This window comes from Tetrao urogallus, assembly GCF_951394365.1.
Source record: "Tetrao urogallus genome assembly, chromosome: Z".
Lineage (NCBI taxonomy): Eukaryota > Metazoa > Chordata > Aves > Galliformes > Phasianidae > Tetrao > Tetrao urogallus.
Window position 1 is genome coordinate 2,203,074 of NC_136816.1, and position 24,916 is coordinate 2,227,989.

Genomic DNA, 24,916 nt, shown 5'->3' on the forward strand with positions numbered 1-24,916 from the left:
GGCACAAAGTTCAGAATTCCAGCTCCAACTTAATTAACTCAGTGAATTTATTGGAAAAATAAAAGTTTTAATTACTCCAGTTAACGGGTTTCACGTTAAATAGGTATAACTTTCAAGGTACTTCTCTGAAGAACTGCTCACAGGATGATATGCCGAAGTCATTTCCTTAGGAAAAACAAAAGTTGAACAATAAATAAGAGGAGTTACTTGCGTTAACAGTCACGTTACTCATTAAAAGAGAAAGGTAGCAGAAATCTATGACATAGTTTGCCCAGCACGGCATTATAACTGCTGTAACCAAATGGCTGTAACACTGATGGGCATTTCACAGTACCTGCATTTAGTAAACTTCTGCCATTGTTAAGTCAGAGTTAGCTTTATCAATGGATTCTTTTTTCTTTCTTTTTTTTCTTTTTCCTTTTTCTTTTTTTTTTTTTTTCTTCCTATTTTTATTTTGTTTTTAATTACTGGTTTTGCTTTCCAGAGCACTCTTTCCCAGTTCAGGAATGCACTGTGCAGTTTGAGGGGGAGGGGAGGGGTGAAATGTCACAGTCATCTTTCACCTGTGTGCTTTTGGCTCAATGTTTGTGATGGAGAGCTAGTCCTTTGAGCAAAGAACTGAAGGGCTGTGGGGGCGAGTCCTGCGATTGCAAACCTTCAACCATAGGTCATATGGCTCGGGTTAAAAAAATATTCCACTTTTCCCAGAGAGCAGAAACAAACACGTCCTCAGCTTGCAACAACCATCTTCTCAGAGGAGCAGTTGCAGAACACTCTCTTTCAAGGGCAACTTCTGCTTAACTGCCGTTCTCCCCCCACCCACCCCACTGTGATTATGTACACGCGTCATTGGGCTTCATGGACGTGGAGAGCGGAGCAAAGGAAGGTTTGGGAGGTACGTCTGGCTTTAGCGAGGGCGTGCGTTTCAACCCTGACCTGGTCAGAGAGTTGTACGTGGTGAGACTCGGCTGCCGTGATACAGTCATGGCCTGTGCCTGTGCAGCGTGGACTTGTATGGAGTCCACCCGCTGCGGAGCTGGCGGTGGGTTGTCACCCCTGCCGAAGCTCTGATTTCGAGAGAGGTGTGATGAGTTAGAGGAGTTGGTGTTGTTTCTTTTGAGGGTCGACGCCTGGTGACTTCTTGTGAGCGAGTTTGTAGGGTAGTTTCTCTTGTAGTCCACGTTGTAAGCAGAAGAATGCACGTCTAGCCGCTTGCTCAGGCCACTCTGAGACAGGGAGGTGCTCGGCGGCCCGAGTGAGGCTTCCCGCTGAGGTACCTTTGGCGGCATGTTGTCAAGATTTTCCACCAGGTTAACCCCATGGCTGGGGCTTTTGCTACTGAGATGGTCCTTGATGGTTTTGTACTCAAGGGTGGCATTCTGGTCCTCCACAGACATCTGAGCCCCATCACTTATTTTTGGCTGGTCAACATACTCGTGTTGGTAGCCTTGCTGGGCAATGGGCAGAACCATAACACTGGGAATGTGGCTAGGAGAAGCCCTGAGTGGCAGGTCAGTTGGGATCACGGGTGAGGCCATTGGGGGGATATCTTTTGTGCAGGCATTGATGAGGTTCTGGTTTCTTTCCCACTCTCTACTGCCACGGCTGGGCTTCCTTTTCTGCTGCAGGGTTGGGGTGGACTCTGGGGTTGGCAGGGCAGCCAGGTCCAGATGGTGCTGGTCAGCCTTGATTAGCATCTTGGTAGTGCTGCCTGGTGTGGCCAGCTTGCCATTGTGCATCAGAGGTGTGAGGATAGCTTCAGGCTTTGGTTCTTTGGACTGAGCATCTCCAAAGAGGCCACTGAGCTTGGTAACACTGCTCATGGAGCCGCGGCGGGAGTGGGTCAGTTCCTTCTCCTTTCTCTGCACAACAGCCACATCTCTGCGGCGATGGTCACAGATACAGTACACTACGATGCCCGAAAAGACGGCCCCCATTACAAAAGCTAGAATTACTGCAATGGCCAACAGGGTGACCGGCACCAGCTGATCATGACCCTTCAGGTAACTCTCACGAATCACTCCTGCAATAAACAGCATTACAGTGGTTAGGCCAACCAAGGAGAGGGAAAAGTCACTTATCTTTAACTGCTTTATTTGAAGGAGGTTTGTTCATGTTCTGCAAATGATTTCTGACCAGCTTGCCAAAATTTAGAGATATACTGTACCTGCCAGCTACTTCTTACATGAGCAGCTTTGGGATTTCAATTCTGGAGCTGAATATGAAGTCCAGGAGGGGAGAGAGAATTCACTTGCAGGGCATATGGAGTCAGTTTGAAATCCATGCCCTGGGCAAATACACACTCACTTTGAGAGGTCAGAGCTATTACTGCTCCTCCTCTGACATACTGCTTATTCCTCCCTTCATTCAATCTCTGTTCTGCTAGTACCATCTTATTTTTACTACTTATTTTTACTAAATTGCTCACATTGAAAATCCTGTGAAAGAAAGAGAGAGGGGAGAAGCTCTGCAAATATCAGAGAAGCGCATCCCACATTGTTTAAGGCTTCTTTCTTTGAGTGTCATTCTTTTATCTTTGTCATATGTTTTAAAAGTCAGTGTCACAGGCCTGAGCTTCAGGAGGATGCTTAAATAACTACGAAAGACAGAGCACTGCAGGAATGTATTGAGCCTTCTATAGGACTGTCCTTGCTATTTTCATTCTTAAAGCTCTTCCTTGTTCTGGACACATAAATAGGCTTACCTCTGTGCTGAAGCTTATGCTTTTCTGCTGAAAGCTCTGACTTTGAGGGTCTCTTTTTTATGCCCCTGTGCTGTGGTCACGGATTATAGTCAGATCTTACTTGGCCCTCCAAGCCCTTGCTGCCAGAGAAGGCATCTATGGCATTTCTCCTCAGTCTGAAGACGCTAACACAGCATTAATCAATGCCCTGAATTTCTAAAGAAAGAAACTTCCTTTTTTTTCTGACATAGTTGGGCACCAAGCCAGCAGCACTAGCGAAAGACAAGCACAGCACATCTAGTTTGCTTTCTGATTTCTGGTTTTGTTCTTCGTGCTTAACAAGGTGCAGCCATTGCCTTACAAGGAGCTGAAGGAACATCTCTCCCAACTCTTTATCCAGAGAGTGTGCAAACACCAGGGCATTAAAAGCTCCACGAGCTCTAAGGAAATGCCAGCCATGTCCCATTACAGGAGAGACAGCAAGACAGCAAAATTACCTGCAAGGCACTCCTGAGTCTTTGCAAAGATACAAAACTTCCATGTCACAAATCACCTCCTCCTAGAGAGGCACCTTTTTACATACTTGGCAGACAAGATATCAGTGGCCCAGAATTAGATTCAAATGCAAAATACTCCTCAGCAAACTATGGTAAAAAAAAAACACTGAAAGGCTGTCCTCATCTCAAGGAAACCTTTGACAAGCATTTTGGCTAAGTAGAGCACTATTACTATAGTATGTATTTTCTGCCCCCATTTAGTTACTGAGTTTAGTTGGACATGAGATATTTATTGCAAGGTAGAGTCTTTATATTTAATACAGCTCTTGAAATCCTAAATTCCTGTTTGTGACATCACAGGCAGTTGCCATGGAAGTTATTATGCTGTCACCAAGGACTGTGATTTCATAAGAATAAAGAGCAGGAACAGATGATCGCTCATGAAGCCCAGACTCTGCAATCATACAAATCTTCACAGTCAAGGAGTAAGGGAAGTAAAACAGACCTCTGGAAACAATGTATAAGTAGAAATCATCTTCAGATCAAATGTTCCTGAGAACATGTTTTTAAAGCACAGCTGCTTTTCCACAGTCAGATGTTTCTACTCTTTGTCATGAGCGCTAAGCAAAAGTTGGTAGAGCCTAACCCTGTGATTTAAATCCACACACAGAGCTCCTGTATAAAACCCAGAGACACAGTGCAGCGGTTACAGTACTGTCAGTAGGAGCAGCATTTCACTGCTCTGAAGTCTTAACGTTTTTACAGTAACAAGGCTCAAAATACCTGATCAGCAGCTACCTAAATAGAGAAGTACGGAGAGCCACTAAGCTGTGTCTGGAAGCAGAAACCATCCATGTCCCTAGAGGATGGACAAGACTTTTTCTAGCTTAAGGATTTCTGCCTCTCTACCCATCATATGCAGAAGTGATACGGAGGCAGAAAATGGGAGCTGTGCATTCAAGCCCCAAAAATGGTTCCATAGAAGGACTCAAACTCATGTGATTTAAGCTATGAGAATGTTGCTCTGCTTCCTACAACAGAGGAAAAATGCCTAGCCACTGGGATGGAGGTTTCCTTCAAATGCTTATAGGTCTTTCAGGATGGAGTTACAGCAGAGAAACCAGTTTGCTCTGTGGAAGCTGTCCTGCTCTCCTCAGAGCCCAGTATAACCATGGGTGGATGGGTGCTCCATGCCTGGCACTTCCTGCAGCCTTCAGGCTGAGGGCTGTTCTGCAGCTGACAGCTATGAATCACAATCCCTGCATAAAAGCAGCATGAACTCTTGCCATCAGTTTTATATAAATGATGGACATGAAATCATTACAATGAATGTGTCAAAATTATCACACCGTTCAGTATGAGTGACCATGCCTGTTCAAGAAAAGGGTAGCTGAAATGCTGCAGCTCATTCTGCAAGTGTTTTACCAGCAAAGATTTAGAGGGGCTTTAGATCAGCCTGATTCCTGCTACTTCCTCTAGAGCTCAAGCCCTCCCAGAATTTATCCAAGTTTAGGTTGGATATCAGGAAGCATTTCTTTACAGAAAGGGCTGGTAAGCACTGGAATAGGCTCCCCAGGGATGTGGTTGACTCACCATCCCTGGATGTGTTTAAAAACTGTTTGGATGTGGTGCTCAGGGACATGATTTAGTGGAGGGTTGTTAGGGTAATATGGTTAGGTTGTGGTTGGACTTGGTGATCTTTAAGGTCTTTTCCAACCTGACTGATTCTATGATGATATGATTCTATTATGTTTCCTATACAAGACAGAAAAGACATTTAACTTTGCTAAATTTAATTAAATTTAAATTTAAATTAATTTAAATTTAAAAATTTAAGTTTGCTAAACTTGGCTTTGCTCTAAGCAGGTAGTTCTTTGGACACAAACTTAGGTTAATGAGGTAATTTACTTCTTATGATATAACCATCCAAGTTTTTTTTATGAAAGTCTTCCTAACAACTTCAAATGAAATGATTAGGATGGGCAAGATCTGACCTGCATTATGAAACTGAAACATGATTATAAAACTGAAACAATTATTAAAAAGTATGAGGAATGTTCAGCATCCTACTATCAAGATTGAGGGAGTGAAACCTAGTATTAATATCATTTTGGAAAAGGTCTTGGGGGTAGAATAGCAGTAAAACTCAAAAAGCTTCAAAGACATATATGAGGTTAAATATTTGTATGTTCAAAGATCAGACTTTACCTGTAGGTAAGCACAACAAATACACTGACACTTGTCTGTCTCCCTGAAATTTCCCACTGAGGTTAAAGTCTGTCTATTGCAAATCATAGCTGGGTTTAGCACTGCAGGCTTTCCCACATGGGATATACTTAGTTCTGGCTACTGAGAGGGCCAGGCTAGTCACCTGATATTCTCCACTTTTCATAGCTCTTGTGATTCCAGCAAAAAACACAATCCTTCCTTTGCCACTGACTTTCCATAATTTCATCCCATGTCCTTTTGTTTTGCATCTTCAAACATTCTTCATTCATTTTCTCAGTGTATTCAGTACACCCTGTACTATCAGAATCTGAAACATAAAATATCACTTCTTACCCATCTAACGAGAGAGGAGATCTGATATATAATTCACTACTTCAAGCAGACCTTACAGGTAAGATACAGAGAGCTGGCTGGCTGGTTGGTTAATTGCAGAATCACAGAACAGCCAGGGTTGGAAGGGACCTCAAGGATCATGAAACTCCAACCCCCCTGCCACAGGCAGGGCCACCATCCTCCATGTTTAATACCAGCCCAGGCTGCCCAGGGCCCCATCCAACCTGGCCCTGAACACCTGCAGGGATGGACGGGGCATCCACAGCCTCTCTGGGTAGCTGCTCCAGCACCTCACCACTCTCTCTGTCAAGAACTTCCCCCTGACATCCAACCTAAATCTCCCTCAAAACCATTTTCCCTTGTCCTGCAGTTATCAACCCTTTCAAAGAGTTGACTCTCCTGTTTTTAGGCTCCCTTTAGGCTGCCTTGAGGTCACCCCACAGCCTCCTTTTCTCCAGGCTGAACAAGCCCAGCTCCCTCAGCCTGTCTTTGTAGGGGAGGTGCTTCAGTCCCCTGATCATCTTCGTGGCTCTCCTCTGGACCCTCTCCAACAGCTCCCTGTCTTTCTTGTACTGGGGGCTCCAGACCTGGACACAGTACTCCAGAATGCTAAGAAAAATGTTTCCAAAATTCCACAGAGTTTCAGTCTGAAATGACTTGTTGAATGTCTGTGGGTGAAAATAAGAGAGAAAAGACTGGAGTTGATAAAATAATATGGATCTACTGTATGCTAGATAATCGTAAGCATGAAGGAGACGAGGTTTCTTCTTTTCATTAACTAACAGAAGTATTCAAGGGTTAGGACTTCACCTGGACATCTGCTAAATCTGCTAAAGCAGTACAGATGTGCACGGCGCTGAAAATGTCATTGCATCAAAATGCTGATGTAACTATTCTGTGCACGTTGTGGTTGTTCTAACAGGAAAAAATATTCTGAAGGCAGAAATGTAATTAGGATGAAGTAATCATATTAGAATATAGTTCATCATCCTAAAGAATACATGACATGTGCATAAGGGAATGGGAATAATGAATGCCAGTACTGCAAATTTCAATAATGGAGGACAAATAATAAATATATGGATATTAAAGCATTTACTCCTTTCCTTGCTTCCTATTTCAGCAAAAACTGTGGTTTGCTGAACTGTAGCAAATTGTGGTAATGCAGTTCTATCAAAACAGAGACAAGAGACAAGGAGATCCTATCGAAGGAGAGATCTGACACTCCAATTTTCAGAATGAGAATGACAGTATAACAAATGATTAAGCTACCAATTTCATAATCAAGTATAAAAAAGTGAATATAAATTTGTCAAGAATAAATTACATTAGCCTAGCCAAATTTTCTTCCTTGATGGGATAAATGGTTTACTTTTTATGGGGAAACTTTAAGTGCGATACATTCTGGCCCATTTTAGCAAAAGCAAATTTGAAAGTAAGCTAAAATCTGCAGAAAAGCTGTTGAAAAGTATTGGTGAAATGTTTACCTGGAAAGAAATATGAAGTAAGAAGTCCTCCAAAGGATTCTCTGTTTAGAAGAATGGAATATCTAAATAAACCTCGCTCAGCTGTGGTAAAGGGCTTTGAATGTACTGCGTTATTTCTCTTAACTGATGAGGAATAGAGATGGCAAAACTTCAAGAAGAGCTCCAGTGTCATTTTCCTCCAAGTCTGCTTAACGGTCTATGCTTTACAATGAGCACAAACAGTAATTTTATAACCCTCACAACTTCTTGATGAATGAAAACAAGTAACTACTTCCTAGTTTGAATAGCTGGAGTCTGATTTAGTGATACAACAGGCCAGATGCTGCCTTCTTTTACAACCAAGTTAAAATCAGCAAGAATAACAAGAGCAGGGCAGAGAGCAATCTCTGGTTCCATAACCACAGGTTCCTGTACGTGAATAACCTCATTACCTGTCACTAACTATAATGCATTTCTGTTTGAGTCCTACAGTTAACTGTGGTATGGATACAAAGACCCTCTGTTCCAGAAATGATTTATGGCCTTGAGAGGTGTACACTGGACAATGAGGCGACCACATGCCACGTGCATCAAGAATGCTCTGTGATCAACCCTGCAGGGAGCTGTCATTGTCTGTTTCCCAGCGTTGCCACTGACAGATGGTAAAGTAATAACCCAAAATGGTGGCACGCATGAAATTGAAACATGGAGGTGGGAAATGAAGAATGATGTTTTGGCAGAGGAATGGGAGAATAACTACCAGGGAATAAGGTAGCATTTAAGTCTAGACCACACATTTACAGAAGTCTGGGAGTGGGTGTCTTTGTGACTTAAACTTCACCTCTCCGCCTAAATGGGAATCAGCCCACTTCCATCTCCAACACCTACAAAATCACTTGAGAGTTTCTACAGAGCAAGTCATTGTTCCAAAAAGGCACACAATGGTTTCTTTATTGCTGTTATTTAAGGAGAAAACCTTGCAGTTAATTTCTTTCTTCTGTGTAAGCTTTTCTGTCTGATGTGTGACTCCCTCTGCTTAGACTTGCAGGAATGCTGGAATAGGCTTGTAGTGGATGGAGGTTTTTATGGGCTTCTGAATGTCTTTTTAAAATGCCATTGAAAAGGTTTTCAACATGTGTCTCCAGGTGTTAGAACTGTGTTTACAGACAGTCTCATGCTGCTAAAAGACTATTTCAGCCTGGAAAATCCCTGCAGGTATTAACAAGCCTTCTTCTTCCTATTTAACCAGAAACAGGACTAAAAAAAAAAACAACAGATGAAGCAAAACTGGACACCCAGAATTAAAGTGATAGCAACGACTAGCATGAACGACTAGAGTTTAGCATTCTGAGATACTATTATTTTTCTCAAAGAGGTAACTTCTAAGTTTGAAATAAACCAACCACACCGTAAGGCCAAAGATTTGATATTATCCTCATTATTGGAAGTACTTTGCTGGAAAAGGCAAGTAACTTTTTTTCTTTATCTACCTTCTAGCTGCAAGGCCTTGCTCTACAGACTCAGTGCAGGTCTACCCAGTTTCCTTTTTTTCCTACCTACCTTTTTCTGGACTGCCATTGTTAGCCCATAGAAAAAGTATTAACTGAAATACTCATCATTAAAGCTGCTGGCAGATTTTTTGTTTGTTTGTTTTGTCTCCCTCATAGTAAATCTGTATTGTTGATTTGTAAAGGTCTGTAACTATTAAATTTGCATGACTGCTGAGAAGACTATCCATCTCCTCGTGGCTCCTGTATCTTCTTATGGCTCTCAAAGATAGCTACCTGAAGCTGGGTGAGATCTTAAGCAAAAACAAAACAAAACAAAAGCAGAAGCAAGTGGCCCAATGATCACTGTAAGTATGAAGAGAAAGTATACTTTAGAACTTTGAAAAGTTCTAAACCTGAAAAGGATCAGCAAGCCTGAAAAGGATCGATGCAATCAAGTCAGCCATAGTGCCCTCTGTTAGTATGCTCTGGACCTTGAGCAGACTTATTTCAGAAGTATTCCAGGACAGGTTCATCTATTGATCTCTAAGGCTGGTTTTATTTTTCTGTTCAACTGCTTCAAATTACAGTACTTCTCACACCTGATAAATGACTGTCAACATGCTCCCTATAGAAAAAAAAACCAAAAAACCCAAAAAACAAACAATTGCAACTTAGTAAAAGGGGAGATAACACATGCTCACTTCCCAATGGGAAGATGGAGAATTTTAATTCCTGCATTTTTTAAGATATATAAGCTACTAAAGAAAGGTTAAAGAAATAACCACATGCTTCAGTAGAGGCTAGGGGCTGACCTCCTGGAGAGGAGCTCTGCCGAGAGGAACTTGGGTGTCATGGTGGACAACAGGCTCATCATGAGCCAGCAGTGTGCCCTTGTGGCCAAGAAGGCCAAGGCACAAGGTCGAGGGAGGTGATCCTCCTCTGCTCTGTCCTGGTGAGGCCACATCTGTTGTACTGTGCCCAGTTCTGGGACCCCCAGTTCAAGAAAGACCAGGAACTTCTAGAGAAGGTCCACTGGAGAGCTACAAAGATGAGAGGAGCCTGGAGCATCTCGCTTTTGAGGAAAGTCTGCGAGACCTGGAACTACTCAGCCTAGAGCAGAGAAGGATGGAAGGGAATCTTACCAATGCTTATAAATATCTAAAGGGTGGGAGTGAAGTGGATGAGGTCAAGCCCTTTTCAGTGGTGCCCCGTGACAGGACAAAGGGCATGGGGCACAAATTGGAACATAGGAAGTTCCATCTGAACATGAGAAAAAACATCTTTACCTTGAGAGTGGCAGTGCACTGGAACAGGCTGCCCAGAGGCTGTGGATTCTCCTTCTTGGGAAACACTGAACACCCTGCTCTAGTGAACCTGCTTCTTTAGGTGGGTTGCACTAAATGATTTCCAGAGTTCCCTTCCAACCCGTACAATTCTGTGAAATTACTCCACCATGTCCATATGAGAAAACATGTCTTGAAATATTTTTAAAAGACTTTACGAGACTTTGTGTTCTTATGAGCCTGCAACACAATTTTTCTATGTACCGCAGCTGCCAGACAAAACCTATACCATGTCATATGTGTGAATTTTCAGCAATTAAAAGGGAGAAGTTCTTCACTGAAAGTGATTAATATAGATGGAAATCACAGGCACTAAACCAGCAAATTCATGCCCAGACATCTTCCCTTCCCTACTGAAATGAAGGGGTGGGAGAACTGAAAATGATTGGAGCAGCCAGCTCTTAGAACTTATAAAATTGTGCTACCTTATAAGCAATAACTGCAAATAAACCGATTTATTAAGTTTTCATGCATGAGAGCAGGTTTGAGTTACACAACCTCCTGAATCTACGATGCAGTGATGAGAGCCATCACACTCTTGAAGGCAGCCCAATGTTATTTGTCCCACTCAATATGAAGGGTAGCTCTTGCACTAGGAGGAGCTTGAGAACCTTAGTCCCACCAGCAGGCAGCGTGCAATGGCTGATCATTTTGAACTTTCCTGATTTCAGTACTTCCCTTTACCTTTCATCCTTTCCCAGTGAGCAAAGATAATTTTAGACGCTTCTTTGTGATGGAGAATAAGCAGATATAGCATGTCCCTTAGAACAGTAAAACAGGCATTTGCAGCAGATGAAACAAGATGTATAAAATCCAAATGTCAAGGAAAATTAATTCTTTTGTAGCTTGTCTCAGCAGAGGCAAGCTTTATACTGCTTTGCATCTTAAAAACACAAGTTTCTTTTAAAGTCTGCTGTATTTCCTCTAATGACGTAAAAGAAGCTCAAGTGCACATTCTGGGACCTTTCTCCTATGCCTGGGATGAGCTTAAACATACCCAGCTGCTCTTTATTAGTTTACTTCAGGGATTTTTCACAGCTGGATTAAACCAGATTTACATATGTTTGGCTGATTATGCATGAATTCAAGACTCCAGAGAAGTTGTTGTAGCCTGCAAAATGAATCTCTCTCCTTCACAGTTCCCATTTCACTGCATGCAGTTTCTTTGAGGGCACAGAACAATTTTGTTTTCTTTTTCTCTGGTCATTATGCATTTCTGGGCATTATGCATTCTGGGCAGCCTAGTGCCTTTCTGGAAGACGTTTTGTTACATGCCGAGTCAGGGAAAGAGAAGCTGTCACTGAGACATTCTGTGGTTTTGCTTTTCCTTTCTTACAGCCTGTTTTGAACTATGACCTTTCTGCACAACAGGGAGAAGTGAAGTTTGCTGAATGTCAACAAGAGCAGCTCTGATCAGCAGGCTGAAGCACGAAGCAGCCCCTTACTGGGGCTGAACTCCAAACACTATATACGACACAAAACCAAAAATCTTTTCTGCTTCAGCTCTGATATTTCAAGACACTAAAATGGAAATGCCAGTTTTAAGCTACTAGGGTAACTAAGCACATCACAGCTGAACTACTGAAGGAATCATCTGTTAAACATCCAAGATTTAACTAAGATTATGCCCTATATATACATGCCCTATTTTCTGAGGTACTTGATAAAGATTGTTCAAGTCATACAACTAGGTGACCAAACTAGCAATGTCAGGAATTAAAACATGCTCCCAGTGGTCACTGCAAGACAAGACTGATTTTTCTAGAAATATTTACAGGGCTGAGGCTGTAGCAGAAAATAGTTCATGTGTGTCTGATGTTAGGCTTATCTTTTTCCTTTTAGTCCCCATCGCCTCATGTGACTGAATAAGTTAAGTGACTGCAAAATTGCAGTGAGTTAGAAACACTGGTTATAACAGTCAGCAAGACTGATTTTACCTCTTTTTCTGTACATCACAACTCCTCCAATATAAATATCAGAAGCCTCATTTCCTCTCAGTTACGTTATTGAAATCTGCAGCACCTCCAGTAAAGCAAGCATGGTTACTCCAGCTACATCCTAGGTAGCAGGTAGCATTTCTTCCTGGACATCTTGTCCAGAAACTGTCATCTCTTATTTAATTTTGTATCTCCAGTCTTGGCTTCTTTCATGCATTCTTCCCTTTGTCTGTCAAATTTACAGTTCTCCGCATTTTTTTTTAACCCTATTTTTATACTATCTCTCCATCTCACAGACACTGAGTGTACATTTATACTACAATGCCATAACTTCACTGATGCTTCCCATCTGTGCATTGTTTTAATGCCTGCAGTGACGACTCTGGCCAAATCTGCTGGATGAAGCAAACTCCATCTCAGAGAGTACAGTATGGTGAGTAGGTGCTGACCTGCCTCCAAAAGCTGCCCTGGGGCCAGCAGCAATCTTGCCACAGAGGTGTGCCCAAACCCACTTCCTCTCCAGCACACCCAGATACCCTCTGACTGTCAGCAGAGGAAGGCAGATAGGCTGCATATCTGCTTTATGGAACATCTCACGGGCAGCTGTGTTCCTGCACTACAAATACATCCCCAGCATTCCGCTTGATTCTGGTACTGTTCCAAGTTCCCTTTTTTTTTTCTAAATTTACTGCAATGTTTGTTCATTTTCTGCTTGCACTCTTTTTAAGACAGTATTTCCCACTGCTCCAGGCAAACCAGGCAGCTTGCACAGCTAGTTAATCATCATGAAGGTAGGTGCTAGAACAAGGAGCTGACTGGCTTTTCTCCTATCTGCAGAGCAGTTCTCTAGCTGCGTTTACTGATCTATAGATAAACAAATTTCCATGTGAGAAGTTAGCACTTCATTTTTTTTCCCCTGGCACTTGGGAGTGTAAAAAAATTTATCACAACCTTTGTGATATATGTTTTCTTTTATTTCTAAAAACAGTGTAGCTGAGCCCAAACCTTCAAGGGAAGCACAGCTGATGCCATCAAGCTGTCTTGCCATGAGTAAACAGAGAGAAACTATGCTGTCCATCCAGGTCTGGACGCTGGGTACATGCAAGGGCCTGCTGATTTTGATATCAGTAGTTTAGTTCAACCATATACCAAACTGCACAAACACCCCTGGGGACCACTGGGTGTGGGAAATCACTGGGTCTTACTGGATGAGTGCCTCAGGGCACTGCCTGTAGCCTGGTCATATTTAGACAAAAAGCATACAAAGTGCAGCAGGACTGTAAGACCTCTTTAGGACACTGAATAGAGATGACTGTTTTGTAGAGATAAAGCTGAATGCTATCTGCAAAAAAGAGCAGGGCTCTTTATGTTCTATATTATGAGCTGAGATTGCCCAAATCTCTGGGCAGGCTCTGTGGTGAATGTGAGAGGTTCAATGGGGAGAGCACGCAGCAGAAGGGACAGAGGGCACTCCTGATCTGTGTCCTCCCTCTACCACCATCTGACTGGGAGTCATTCAGCAGTGAATACACACGGGGAATTACTGAACTGCTTGATGGGAGCTGTATGCTAATGGCAGAAATAGAATTTCCCCAGCGCCAATCACAGGCTCAAAGCAAATGCCAACAGCCCTTTCTGCACCAAATTACAAGACCACTTCTGTTGGCTTCTGTAAAGAAAAACAAGTGGGACTCAGTCTTCAGCCAGCTTTATGATCTGTGGTTACCCTGATCAGCTAGCCAGACCAATGACTCTAAATGTATAAGGGGAGAGAGGCAGGTGCTCTGTCTATTCTTTTCCATAGCTCTTTGTAAAATCAATCAATTACATTAACCAACATGAATGACTGTGTTTTAGACTGGAATTGCTTTTTCAGGATTACAGCTATGCTTGCTTTCAGATAGGAACTCAGTGAAGTTTTATGGCTTTAGGAATAAAGAAACAATTGGAAAATACATGCTTCTTGGAATACTTTATCTTGCTGAGGGCATTGGTGTATGGCCTTTCAGGAGGTGTTTCTGTGCACTCTTAAATAGACCGCCTGAGCTGTTAATGGTTGTCTGAGCAATCTTCAAGCCTCTCCAAAATAACCCTCTAAGAACATGATAGTGAATAATACTAGCTTTGTAGGGTTTTAAAAATGTCTGTTTTTCTTTTGTTGTTGTTGTTTTAAAAGCTCCTCTTTTATTTCTACCACAGTTGTGGGTAAGATGGGATGGAGCACAAATAAGATGCAATATTACTGTCAGCATGCATGTCGTGTTACTTTCCAATTAAAATAATCCTTGCTGGGCATATGAAAGAACTGGCTAGTTTATGCCAGTCATGACAACGTTACCAAGCTGCACTTCCATCTGAGATTTTATTTCACAGAAAACAGTCTTTGGTTGTTGTTGGAATAACTACAGTTTAATACTCAGGGCTGAGCATTTTGGTAGGCATGGGAAGCTGGGACTGATCTGGAGGCTATCCATTGGGACGCAGAGTTTCAGAGCACTGCAGGTATTTTTCCTGGCCGACACAAAGCTGATGATAAATGTGCTGTTGGCCATTTCAAATGTTTGCTGTGTTGTTCAGCTGTGCCAAATACGGCTCCTAACGCTCCCCAAGCAATTACTCTAAGAACTGCACTATGCTCTTCTAATGTCAATGGAGCTGTTAAAATCTACTTCAGCACAGACTTTGACTTATTCTGATCTGCTGGGGCAGGGAAGGCTGTCAGACTATCTGCTAGATGGCTAAACTGCTTATCAAGTGCAGCACCAATACTCAGTGTACATGGAGTTATCTGCGTATTTAGCAGCCAAACTGTGACAAGTCTCTTCTGGATATGAGCAAACCGAGATTTTTTAATAGCTTTTGAATAGAATTTGGTTGGTGAGGGTTTTTTTTTTTTTCTCACAGGGCTGTCAGAATACACGTTTTTGATACAGTAGTAAATTTACTCTATCTGCTTCAAGACTTCTCAGTAAAATGCCCGTAAGACTCTTTCTTCCTTCATAAGAACACATTTTCCCTCTCTTTCTGAGATACCAGCACAGAAAATCTTGGAACACGAATGAAACCAAGCAAAAGTCACAGCAAAGTAACTGAAGACCAAAGGCTATGTTGTCTCATTATTAGATAGCTCAAAGTAACACTTGTCTGGACACCTGGCTCAACTAGAGATATTCATAGAAAAGACAGCTTTCCAAATACGATGGCATTTGTTATCTGTATTGAATGTTAAGTAAAATTAACCCAGCAAAGTCTAAATTATGCCCTCTCCAGGCTTTTTTAATTAACAGCATGCTACTAATCAGTAAGCACCATCCTATTCCGATGGAAAAAAATATAAGCTAATAAGCTTGTTTTTTTTACACTTAGAACACTAAGTGAAAAAAGAAGAGAACCAGTCAGGATCCTACAGACAGAAAGGGATACCAAGCCTGTTCACTGAGAGGTTATCTACATGAGAAGAAATTATGTGGTGCTCTGTTACAGAAGCATGTAATTAATAAACAGCTTATAGTCCACAGATTATCTTGCAAGTGCTCTGAACCAGGACTGTCAGTGCTCAGGTTGTTGAAAAATTACTACAGGACATCTTACTACTAATTAATACAATTATTGAAGTTATGTACATCCTATGTAAGAAAAGATGAATTATTCAAGTATCTTTAAGAGCATATTGGCATTTTAATTATACATTGGCATTAATTTAACACCAAAAGGCACTTTAAGGTTCCTTTCGACTGCAAGATTTTCTGCTGTTAAATCCCTTCAACATTTCAAAGCTCCTTCAGAAATCTGCTGCTTTAAGGCCAAGTTCTTTCCTGCCCATTCAGCATGTTTGCATTGCCCGGCACCTCCCTGCACTCAACATTTATGTCCCCAAAATGGAATGCGGTGTTATTTAGCATCCTGTCCATCAATTATTCCTTGCTGCTTCCAGACAGAGTAGAGGCCCTGTAGGGCGAGCATAGCCTGGAATGAATTCCCAGCCCTTGATAAATATGTCAGTGCTACAAGAGTCAAACAAAAGCATCAGGCAGTCTGTGTTCCTCCTCCAAGCAGTCCTCACCGGGTGGCTGTGGCTGAACGCAGCTGGGAATGTTGTCTATCACACAATAGCTCCACTGCCCCGAACTCTGTGCAGCTGTCTTGACAAATTAGACATGGCCTCTTTTATTGAAAAAGTAGATCAAGGTTCTGGGGCAGCTTTTCCCTGTTTTAGCAAGACGGGCTTCCACTGTTCGTTGCAGCCTGTAAATGGATAGCCTGACTTGAAATCTATGCAGGTGGACAATTGCAGGTCAAGGATACCTGCTGTTTCCTACAGCCACGTTTGACATTTGATGGGCTCTGTTTTAAACTTTGCCCTTCTTTTATTCGGAGGATTCAGTAGTATGGAGATGCATTTACAACGAAAAGAACTGTTGGTAGTTTTCATAAAGGAGTTTCACATTTGCATTCTTCTCCTATTATCAATAATGTCTTCTTGTTGTTGGCATTCTTTTTGCTACTAAATAAATTATATATCTCTTGTCTCTCAGTTTAAATCCTGCTGCCTGTGTTTACACTTCTGCAAGTTAAATCTGAAACCCAAACTCTCAATGAAACATTGAAACATTTTGATTTCTGAAAAACATAGGCACAGTGATGAGGTGTCATCATTTCCTTAGACACTGTGTGCTGGAATACACTTTACAGTGCTCCTCTCCTTATACATTCTGTCCTACAGAAAACCTGACTCAAAGAACTGAAGCTTTTTTCTATGTAAGATTTGAAAGGAAGACTATCAACTGAGAAGGCACACTAAAGCACTGCAGTGCATTCTATTACAACCCCCCTTTTTAAGTTAAATTGGCCTTACGGATATGGCCATGCTAATGGACTTAGTTACTGTCCTTTTTTCCCTCATGCTTAGTCTACTCCGTACTTCCCTGCTCTTGCTCTCCTTAAAACTTACAAACTATGAAGGAAACGGGTTTGAAGAAAGTTTCTGTTTCTGTTCTCAGAAATGTTTCTTCCAGCATTACTTTTCAATGATTATACATATAGTTCCCATTTTATTAATTAGTGCTGTTTTTTCTCCTGCCCGTGTTTGAACTTGGGGATGCAACCTGAGATGATTAGCTGCCTCTGGCTCTGGAACTGACAGAGACATGCATGCACAATGGAATAGATGAAGGATCAGTGTCACTGCTCTGGACAGGTCTGGTGCATTCCCTTAATCCAGACTGCACAGCCCTCTTGTTTATGTCACAGGGTACCTGTAATTCCAGCATGGTGAGGTTATCAACCTTCTGGCTTATTTACAAGCAATATTAGCTTGGTCTTGTGATACAGATATCTGACCACTAAAAATTCTGCTGAGAAATCTGGTTTCATTTGACTGTTAACAGTAGTTATCTGTTAATGATCTGGTAAGGAGCTGAAGTGGCATCCTACAGCAGAGGCATGCTGTGATTAGTCTCTGTGACAAACAGATTCTGGACAAGTTGCTTATTATAGCCATTCTAGAAAAATATGCTTTTTAAAAAAAAAAATAAAATTAATATATATTTTAGCATTTCACCTGGGCAGCTAGAATATGTGACAAACATGAATCAGGTGTCCTGTAGAATCAGGTATGTTTACAGTAAGCTGATGATAATCACCTAAAAAGATTTAAAAAATCAAACCTATATGGCTTTGTTTAGTGTATGCTCATCCAATCTGCCACTTTTTAAATCCTAAGGGCAAAATAATTAGGTTTTAATCTAGATGTGAATGTGTAAAAATGGACTAAGTCCATTTAAGTCTTCTGTACATGCAATCCCTCTGCACAGCATGGCAGCTTCAAGTAAGCAAAGCCCTCACTTCCAATCTCAGCCAAATGCTAATGGATCAGACAGGGCAGATTTGCTACTCCCTTTCTTATAACACTCATCAGACTGCGTAGAGGAAACTTGAATGTACAGAAAGTGAAGAATCAGATCTGATTTTATCTTCATTGCTTCCTCAGTACTTGAAAGTGTTAGTGAGTGGCAGAGTACTTGCAATCTGTTTTATGTTCGTGGGGACAATGGTTTGAGACAGGAGAAAGAATAGCAGCATTTGTATAGCTTCCTCCATATGTTTTGTGTAGACAGGGCTTCCTGATCCTCATCTGGGCAGAGCTGACTATGGTACATTTCCTTCTCGGATCAGCCTAACCCTTTTTTAAAAGCGACCATTTCCTTCTGACCTTGGTGTAACTGCAACACAGACAAACCACAGACGCAGCATTTGCTTCACCTGGAAAATTCTAACCCTCCCCCTCAGACCTGCAAACACAGACTCAGAGTATAGTCATGGCAAATGCTGTGCTGCTTTAAATTGTCTTCTGAATTAATACAAACTGCTGGCAAGGTAACAATGAGCTCTGCCTCCCTCCTCTGATAAGACATGTTTTGAACCTTTTAGATTCTTGTGCATACCAGCACACAGTAACATTCTGTGCAAAAGAAAACCTCTGCAAATGAAGTTCCTGGTGCAAAACTTGGCCTTTCCACGATCGACACTGGCAGATTAACTTATGCCAAAAGAGTCCACAGCTTTGCTCTGCTATAGAATTTTCCCTCTCATTTCATGATGAAAGGATCTTGTTAAATCAGCACTTTGCACTTATTGTTGTAACCGTACCTGAAATTTCATACAATTCTGTCTCCCTGGAGCAGAGTCTGTCCTAACATTTGCAGACTCTCCAGATAGCACTGTCAGCACTTAGTAAATCTTTCAAGTAGTGATAACCTCAGTAAAAATTAGTAATGCTGCCACTTGTGTACAACAAAAAACATCATCTGGAGGCAGTTTTTGGAAGGATCAACCCATGGGCTTCCCAATTATACATCCCTCTCCAAATTATTGACTAGTGCTAAAGATACTGAACTCTGTACCTCCTGAGGGCTGCAATTATTAACTGTTTCGTGTGAAATAACAGACACTAACAGATACCATATCTACAGGAGCATTCTGGACATCCAAACAGCAGCTATTAACAGTATAAGCTATGTGCATCACATCCTGCTTCTAATCAGTTTTTTACCATTGGCATGCTAGTACTGAAAAAAGGTTTGGTTTTGTTATGAAAAGGAGATACCGTCTCATAATGAGCACTGACACAAATGAGAATACAAGCATTAAGGCTGCTAAAAATAATGCTATGCTTCTATCTGTCAGTGCCCAGGCAAACCATGTCCACCTGAATGCTGCAGAAAATAAACAGTATAAAGAAATCATAATCTAAAGCCAAGTTATGAACACTGTCAATAAATGCAGGCTCTGTACATTTGAGGAATGAATGAGAAAACTGAGCAGTTGGCTATATTTGTGCTAGCAAATCTGGTACTGGAAAAGCATGAAGCATTCCTAAAGGGAGGCAAAATGGATAGGAGACAGCAGAGAAGGGCCAGCAAGGTGATGAGAAAATCACTTTGTATTCTTCACACAGGCCTCTCCATTAGTGGTAGGTATGATGTACCTTGGTCCCCTACGGTTAGTAGAATGACTACAGACACAGCTACTGGGGCACTACTGGGTGTACAGGTAAAGCCTTGGAGCTCTTCGCAGGAGGAGCTTCATGACTGCCAAGGGTGGGAGGGAGGCTCAGTACAATGGCAGCAGAAAGGAAGGTTAGACTGCGAGGTTAGGAAAACTCTATCGACAAAGGTGAGAAACACACAATTAAATCAAGACCAAATCAATTAAATCAAGGGTAAAACACAGCAAGAAAGGAAACAAAACATAAACATACTCTAGAACATAGGTTGTTTTGTTTTGCTGTGGGTTTTTTTTCTTTTTTTTTTCTGTGGAGGAGATGGAGAAAAGGAAAGAGGGTGCGGTCTGCCCAATCAGAACTGTTTTTTTTTTTTTCCATTTGTTTGCAATGAGAAAAGCAGATTTCTTAATGGCAACAATGAAAATGCCAGTGGGATAGCAATGCATAATTCCCACTCTACGGGTTGCACTACACATTTCCATCTTAGCAAGAAATGTGAGGTAGCTCAGAAACAACAATCCCAGAGTATATTTAGCTACTAAAACTGTGGCACACAAATGTCACATTCCCATGAGTCAACCCTTTTAAAGAACCCCCCTCTTTACGCCCCCACAGATATTCCCCAAGATGCCTGCACTGAATTAAAAGTGAAGCATATGGATGGATGTGACATCATCAAAGCACCCGTGTTACAGACAGAAAAAGCAGCAAGTGTATTTTGTACTATTAGTACAATTGGTAACAATTATATGTATGGGAAAAGAAAGTAAACAGTGTCTGAAGGATTAGACAGAACCAATGAAGAACACCACAAAGCACTTTGCAAAATGAAGAGAAAATGTTAAAAAGAAAAAGAAATGTTTTTTTTTTTTCTGTGAATGTGCAAAAATAAAACACAGAAAAAGTGAAAACAAAACCTTGATAAAAGAATAGCAAGCTTAACATTTTCTGATTTAATTTTGTGCAAGAACTCTTTCCTTTGCCCTTTTAAAACAAATAATCAATAGTAATTTTAGAGCCGTCCAGCTTTGGCTCAGCAAGGCAAGGAGTGACAACACACAAGTAGATGGTAATGGCAAACAACCATGCGGTCACCTCTGCCGCCATTGTTTTGATTGCGTGTAGACTGCTTCCAGCTTTGTCAATATTAATAATTAGGCACTGAAGAATGCATGATATTTAAAGGACCTTGTCACGTGCTAATAGAGCACTTTGGTAACCATCAGTCCCTGAGGAGGGAGCTACTGAATTTCAGCCATCTCACCAGTCAGGGAATTGAAGCAAGTATTACTCAAATTCAACAGATGTACTTTTATTAATATTTTCAATGCATGCTCCTCTGAAAGCTGCTGCTGGCATACAAGATGCTTTTAAAAGACAGCTTTCCAGCTACTAAGCAGTGTTTTGCATAAGGTTTGAAAAGTAAAAATCCACACATAACAAATAGTGGCATTAAAATGCATACACTTTTCTGTGTTCTTTTGGGTATGTAAGGGGCCGTGCCTTCCACTATTGCTGGATTCTGACCTACAACCCCTGACTGACACCAGCAGAAGGGCTGGGTGCAAGGATCTTTTCCTCCCTTCCTCACCAAATCTGCCTAATGACATCTCAGGCAGGAGAAGAAAACCACCACTTCCTTTCAAAGACAGAACACTATTTTCTAAGAAATATCCTCTCACTTCAAGCAGTTTGAATACCAGGTGTTACTGAGACTGGAAGAAAAAGGAAAAAAAAAGAACTTTATTTCTTTGATTGTCAGCATTATCACTGATTTACTGCTTGGACAGAATGGAGAGGGAGGTAAATCACGTTGCCATCTCTAAAGAAAGTTTATCTGCTTTCTCTCTTCTACATATCCAACACCCAGAAATAACTTTTTCTAAACTGCCTTTCTGCAGCTGAAGAGCCAGGGCAGAGGAATAGGGTTCAGATTCAAAGAAATGAGGACAGTCTCGCAGACTGAACTTAAGTTTGAGAGTTTGGAATCTGACTTTTTATCTTCAACACCCACAGATGCTCCTCCCTCATATTATGGTTTTGAGTTGTAGCAAAGGAAGCTCCATTTTTTTCACAGAGGCTCTGCAGCCTCTGCAGGGTGCAGAGGAGCTCTGTGCTTACCTTACAGGTAAGCCTGATTGTTCAAAAATTCACATTGTTTTTTCTTTAGATTTGCATTTAATCTCCCAGAATGTCTATAGAATCAAGCTTAGAAAAAAAAATATCTGGGAATAGATTTTATAAAACTGAGCGGAAAGAAAAGAAGTAAATGGCAGTTTGTCTCTTTTTTTTTGCAGGAAAAGTGAATTGCTGGAAGGTGGGACACAAGTTCATATCTTCTCCTTGAGGGAATTCAGATCTTTGTGTTCCATTTCCTGCCATCAAGCCTAAACACCACGGCTACTAGATTAACGATCACCATGGCATCCCAGGAAAATTTACTGCATCTTCTGCTTAATTTCCAGTCTCCTCGGCTGGAAAACTGCTACAGGCTTTGTCTCTGCAGGGTCAACCAGGTGATGCACAATGCCCCTGTGGCCAGGAGCCGCAAAAGCTCCGTGAGGAGTTCCATGAGAAATCCAGGACATCCCAGGACTGTTGGAGACGCTGTGTATCTGGGGCTGTAGTGAACACCAGGCTCAGAGATCACAGTCCAGACCACTGTCAGCTGTTCCTGCAGCTGTGCTGAAAACTGAACTGTTTTCCAGTGTTAACGTGCTCATTACTCCCTGTTGGAAGTTTCTGCAGTGACGCAGAGAACTCAGGACTCAGTGGGTTAGACAGAGGGAAGGAGTATGATTTAGTAACCTACTAGTTTGGGCTGACAATTCAAAGCAGTAGGTCTGGCATGCCAGTAGCCTCTCCAGGAACAGCTGATGCTTTCATCTAATGAGTTTTTCATGTAAAATGCATGAACAATAGAGACTGGAATCCACATTTCAATTAATATTTTAAGTGTTTTTTATAAAGTATTCATAGTAGAAAGGCCTGAAGCTCATGTGTGCTTCTGCTCCCGGTGAGTGCCCTAACCACACAGCAAGTGACTTTTGCTTATACCCATCCTCCTCCTGGTCCACTGAGTACTTAATTAGTGCATACAGAGTGAAACATCTTGGGCAGAGAAGAAATTGAAAGAAGAGATCTAAGAACACCCTGGAGAAGAATAACAAAGACTCAAATCTCTCTAGGTAGAGGAGATATTTGAACCTAGGCCCCCTATTTACAAAGGCACCATTTTAACCTCATTCAGATAGGAATGGGAAGCAGTGAGAAGAATTTTGGAGGGCCATGACAGAATTACGAGGCACCACCATGCTCGCTCAGAAGAAAAGCTTCTCTTTCACAAAGCAGGTTCAAGTGGCAAGCTGAAGCAACTCTCTGCTTAATACTTTACATGCACAGCAAAGTGGGATTAGAGGCCAAACAACAGGGCTGCCCCTTGTCTCAGGCACAATGGTGCTTCAGCACAGGGCTGAACATGGAATAATGAACCTAAAGCAAAGCACCATTTGGGGCTTTAAAAACACAACAGAGAAATGCTCTTCACCAGCAACCACCCAAGTATATTTTGAAAATCACTAATGATGATCTCAAAGGTGTTTCATGCTCAGGTCCCACTGAAGACGGTGGGACTATGGGTCCAGTGGCTAGGACCAGTGTCAGCACAACTCCACCAGTTAAACGGGCACAGACCTCAGAGCTTCAGTACCTCTGATGGCCAAAGAGAGATGGAAATAATGTGAAATTAAGCTGAGGCCTGCTGTGCTTCCCCAGGAATTCAGGAAAAAAGACAGTATGAAAATACACCCTTAGGAACAATGGCAAGCTGTGCATCTCCCTTTGACAGACAGTGAGGAAGATCAAGTTTAAAGAGAGCTAAGTCCCCATTGTTTCCCATGCACTGGCACAATACACACAGCAAAGACACACATTTCTATTTGTTTTGTGTGGTTTCCTCAGGCAGTGAATTATCTAGGACTGAGTTTGAGATTGGCTGTTTAGTTTCAGACTTTACGATAAGCTTTTAATTATAGCACAGGAGTTTTATTATATGTTGCTCAGAGCCAGCTGGAAGCACTTACACTTCAGTCCTCCCCCCCTCCCTCCTCACCACAGGAAGTCATTTCTAAGGCCTTACCCTTCTTGTCTTGATGATTATGGGATGAAACTGCCACATATGGATCTGTATTTTCGGATGAACCAAGCGGATCCTTCCAATCCAGCATGCGTCCCCTAGCATCATAACCCTGTCGAGCCCAAGAGTCGGAAGAGGTGGTGCTTGGAACTAGTGAACTGGAATGTCCTGTTACATTATAAATACAGGTAGGGAAGACAAGGCTCAATTAGTCACTTACCACGCCACCTTATGCTCAGGAGCACAAACTTTGATCTTCCTCGTGTGAACCTCTTAGGCTGAGCAAGGCTTCAAAGTCCTTGCAAAGCACTGCCCAAGGAAGCACAGAATTTGGACCTTCCCCAGTGGCCAGTCTGATAATGTCAATGACTGTGCATATTCAGTTGGCTGCAGCTTAGTTCATGGTTGTTTTTTTTGCCCAGCAGTGTTAAAGGTATGCAGAGCATCATGAGGATGCTTTGCTTTAGTCAAACATCCTTTGGCTGGATTCTGCACATGAGCTTGAACAATGCCAGAGTGCCAGTTCACAATGGCTGGTAGTGGTTTAGGTTGAAAAACAGCTTCAGAGACAACTTAAGCATTAAAATGGAACAACTTCAAGTATGGCCCAAACCAGAAAGGTATGCCAGAAGAGCTGCAACATAGATGTTCGCTAAGGGAACAAGAGGCTGCCCAGAAGTAGCACACTGGTGCTGGGGCATCAGACTCAGGGTGGGGCTGCAAGATGTGCTGGGTTCATGCCCACTTGCACCATCGCCACTGGTATTGTCTGAGCTGGCGTTGTAAAAGAGGTAAGGACTGCTAGCATGAAGCTGCACATTATTTCTCACATTAACAATGAAGAAAAGAGCTTACTATGTAAAACTGGCAAAGAACCCATAACTACCATGGTCTCCACATCTCACTTGGCTGGTAGACCTGTTAGGGAGAGGCATGGCATTGCTTGCTTGCTGTAAGCCCCTTTGAATGCCTGCATGCTCATTCTGAAGAAAATTTAGGATGTGATCTGCTTTGCATTTATCACATAGGCTGCTGGAGGTCAGCACACACCTCTAGACCAGAAGAGAGGATTACAGTCCAGCGATGATGAGTTTTACATCTGCTCTAGACTTTGTTATGGCTGAAAATGGCTGAGGAATTCCTCACTGTTTGAATAGATCCTAACAAACAGCACACAAATAGGACATAAGCTGCTGTAGGCACCAAACAGCATTAACACTGGTTTGGCTGGGGCATAAATATATTTGCATCTTTGTAAACCTGATCCCAAGAAGTAGGTCAGCACCCAAAATGCAACGT

General features: G+C 42.0%; 1 protein-coding gene across 1 annotated transcript in view; it reads right to left on the reverse strand.

Moving 5' to 3' along the window:
* Positions 1-833: 833 nt before the first annotated feature.
* Positions 834-24,916, reverse strand: part of SEMA6A (semaphorin 6A) — a gene marked incomplete at both ends in the record, with an annotated part of 60,146 nt that continues 36,063 nt past the window's right edge. Inside the window, 2 exons of the mRNA XM_079548592.1 lie at positions 834-2,023; positions 23,621-23,785. Of these exons, the coding sequence (XP_079404718.1) occupies positions 834-2,023; positions 23,621-23,785 (1,355 nt within the window). The remainder of the gene's footprint in view (positions 2,024-23,620; positions 23,786-24,916) is intronic.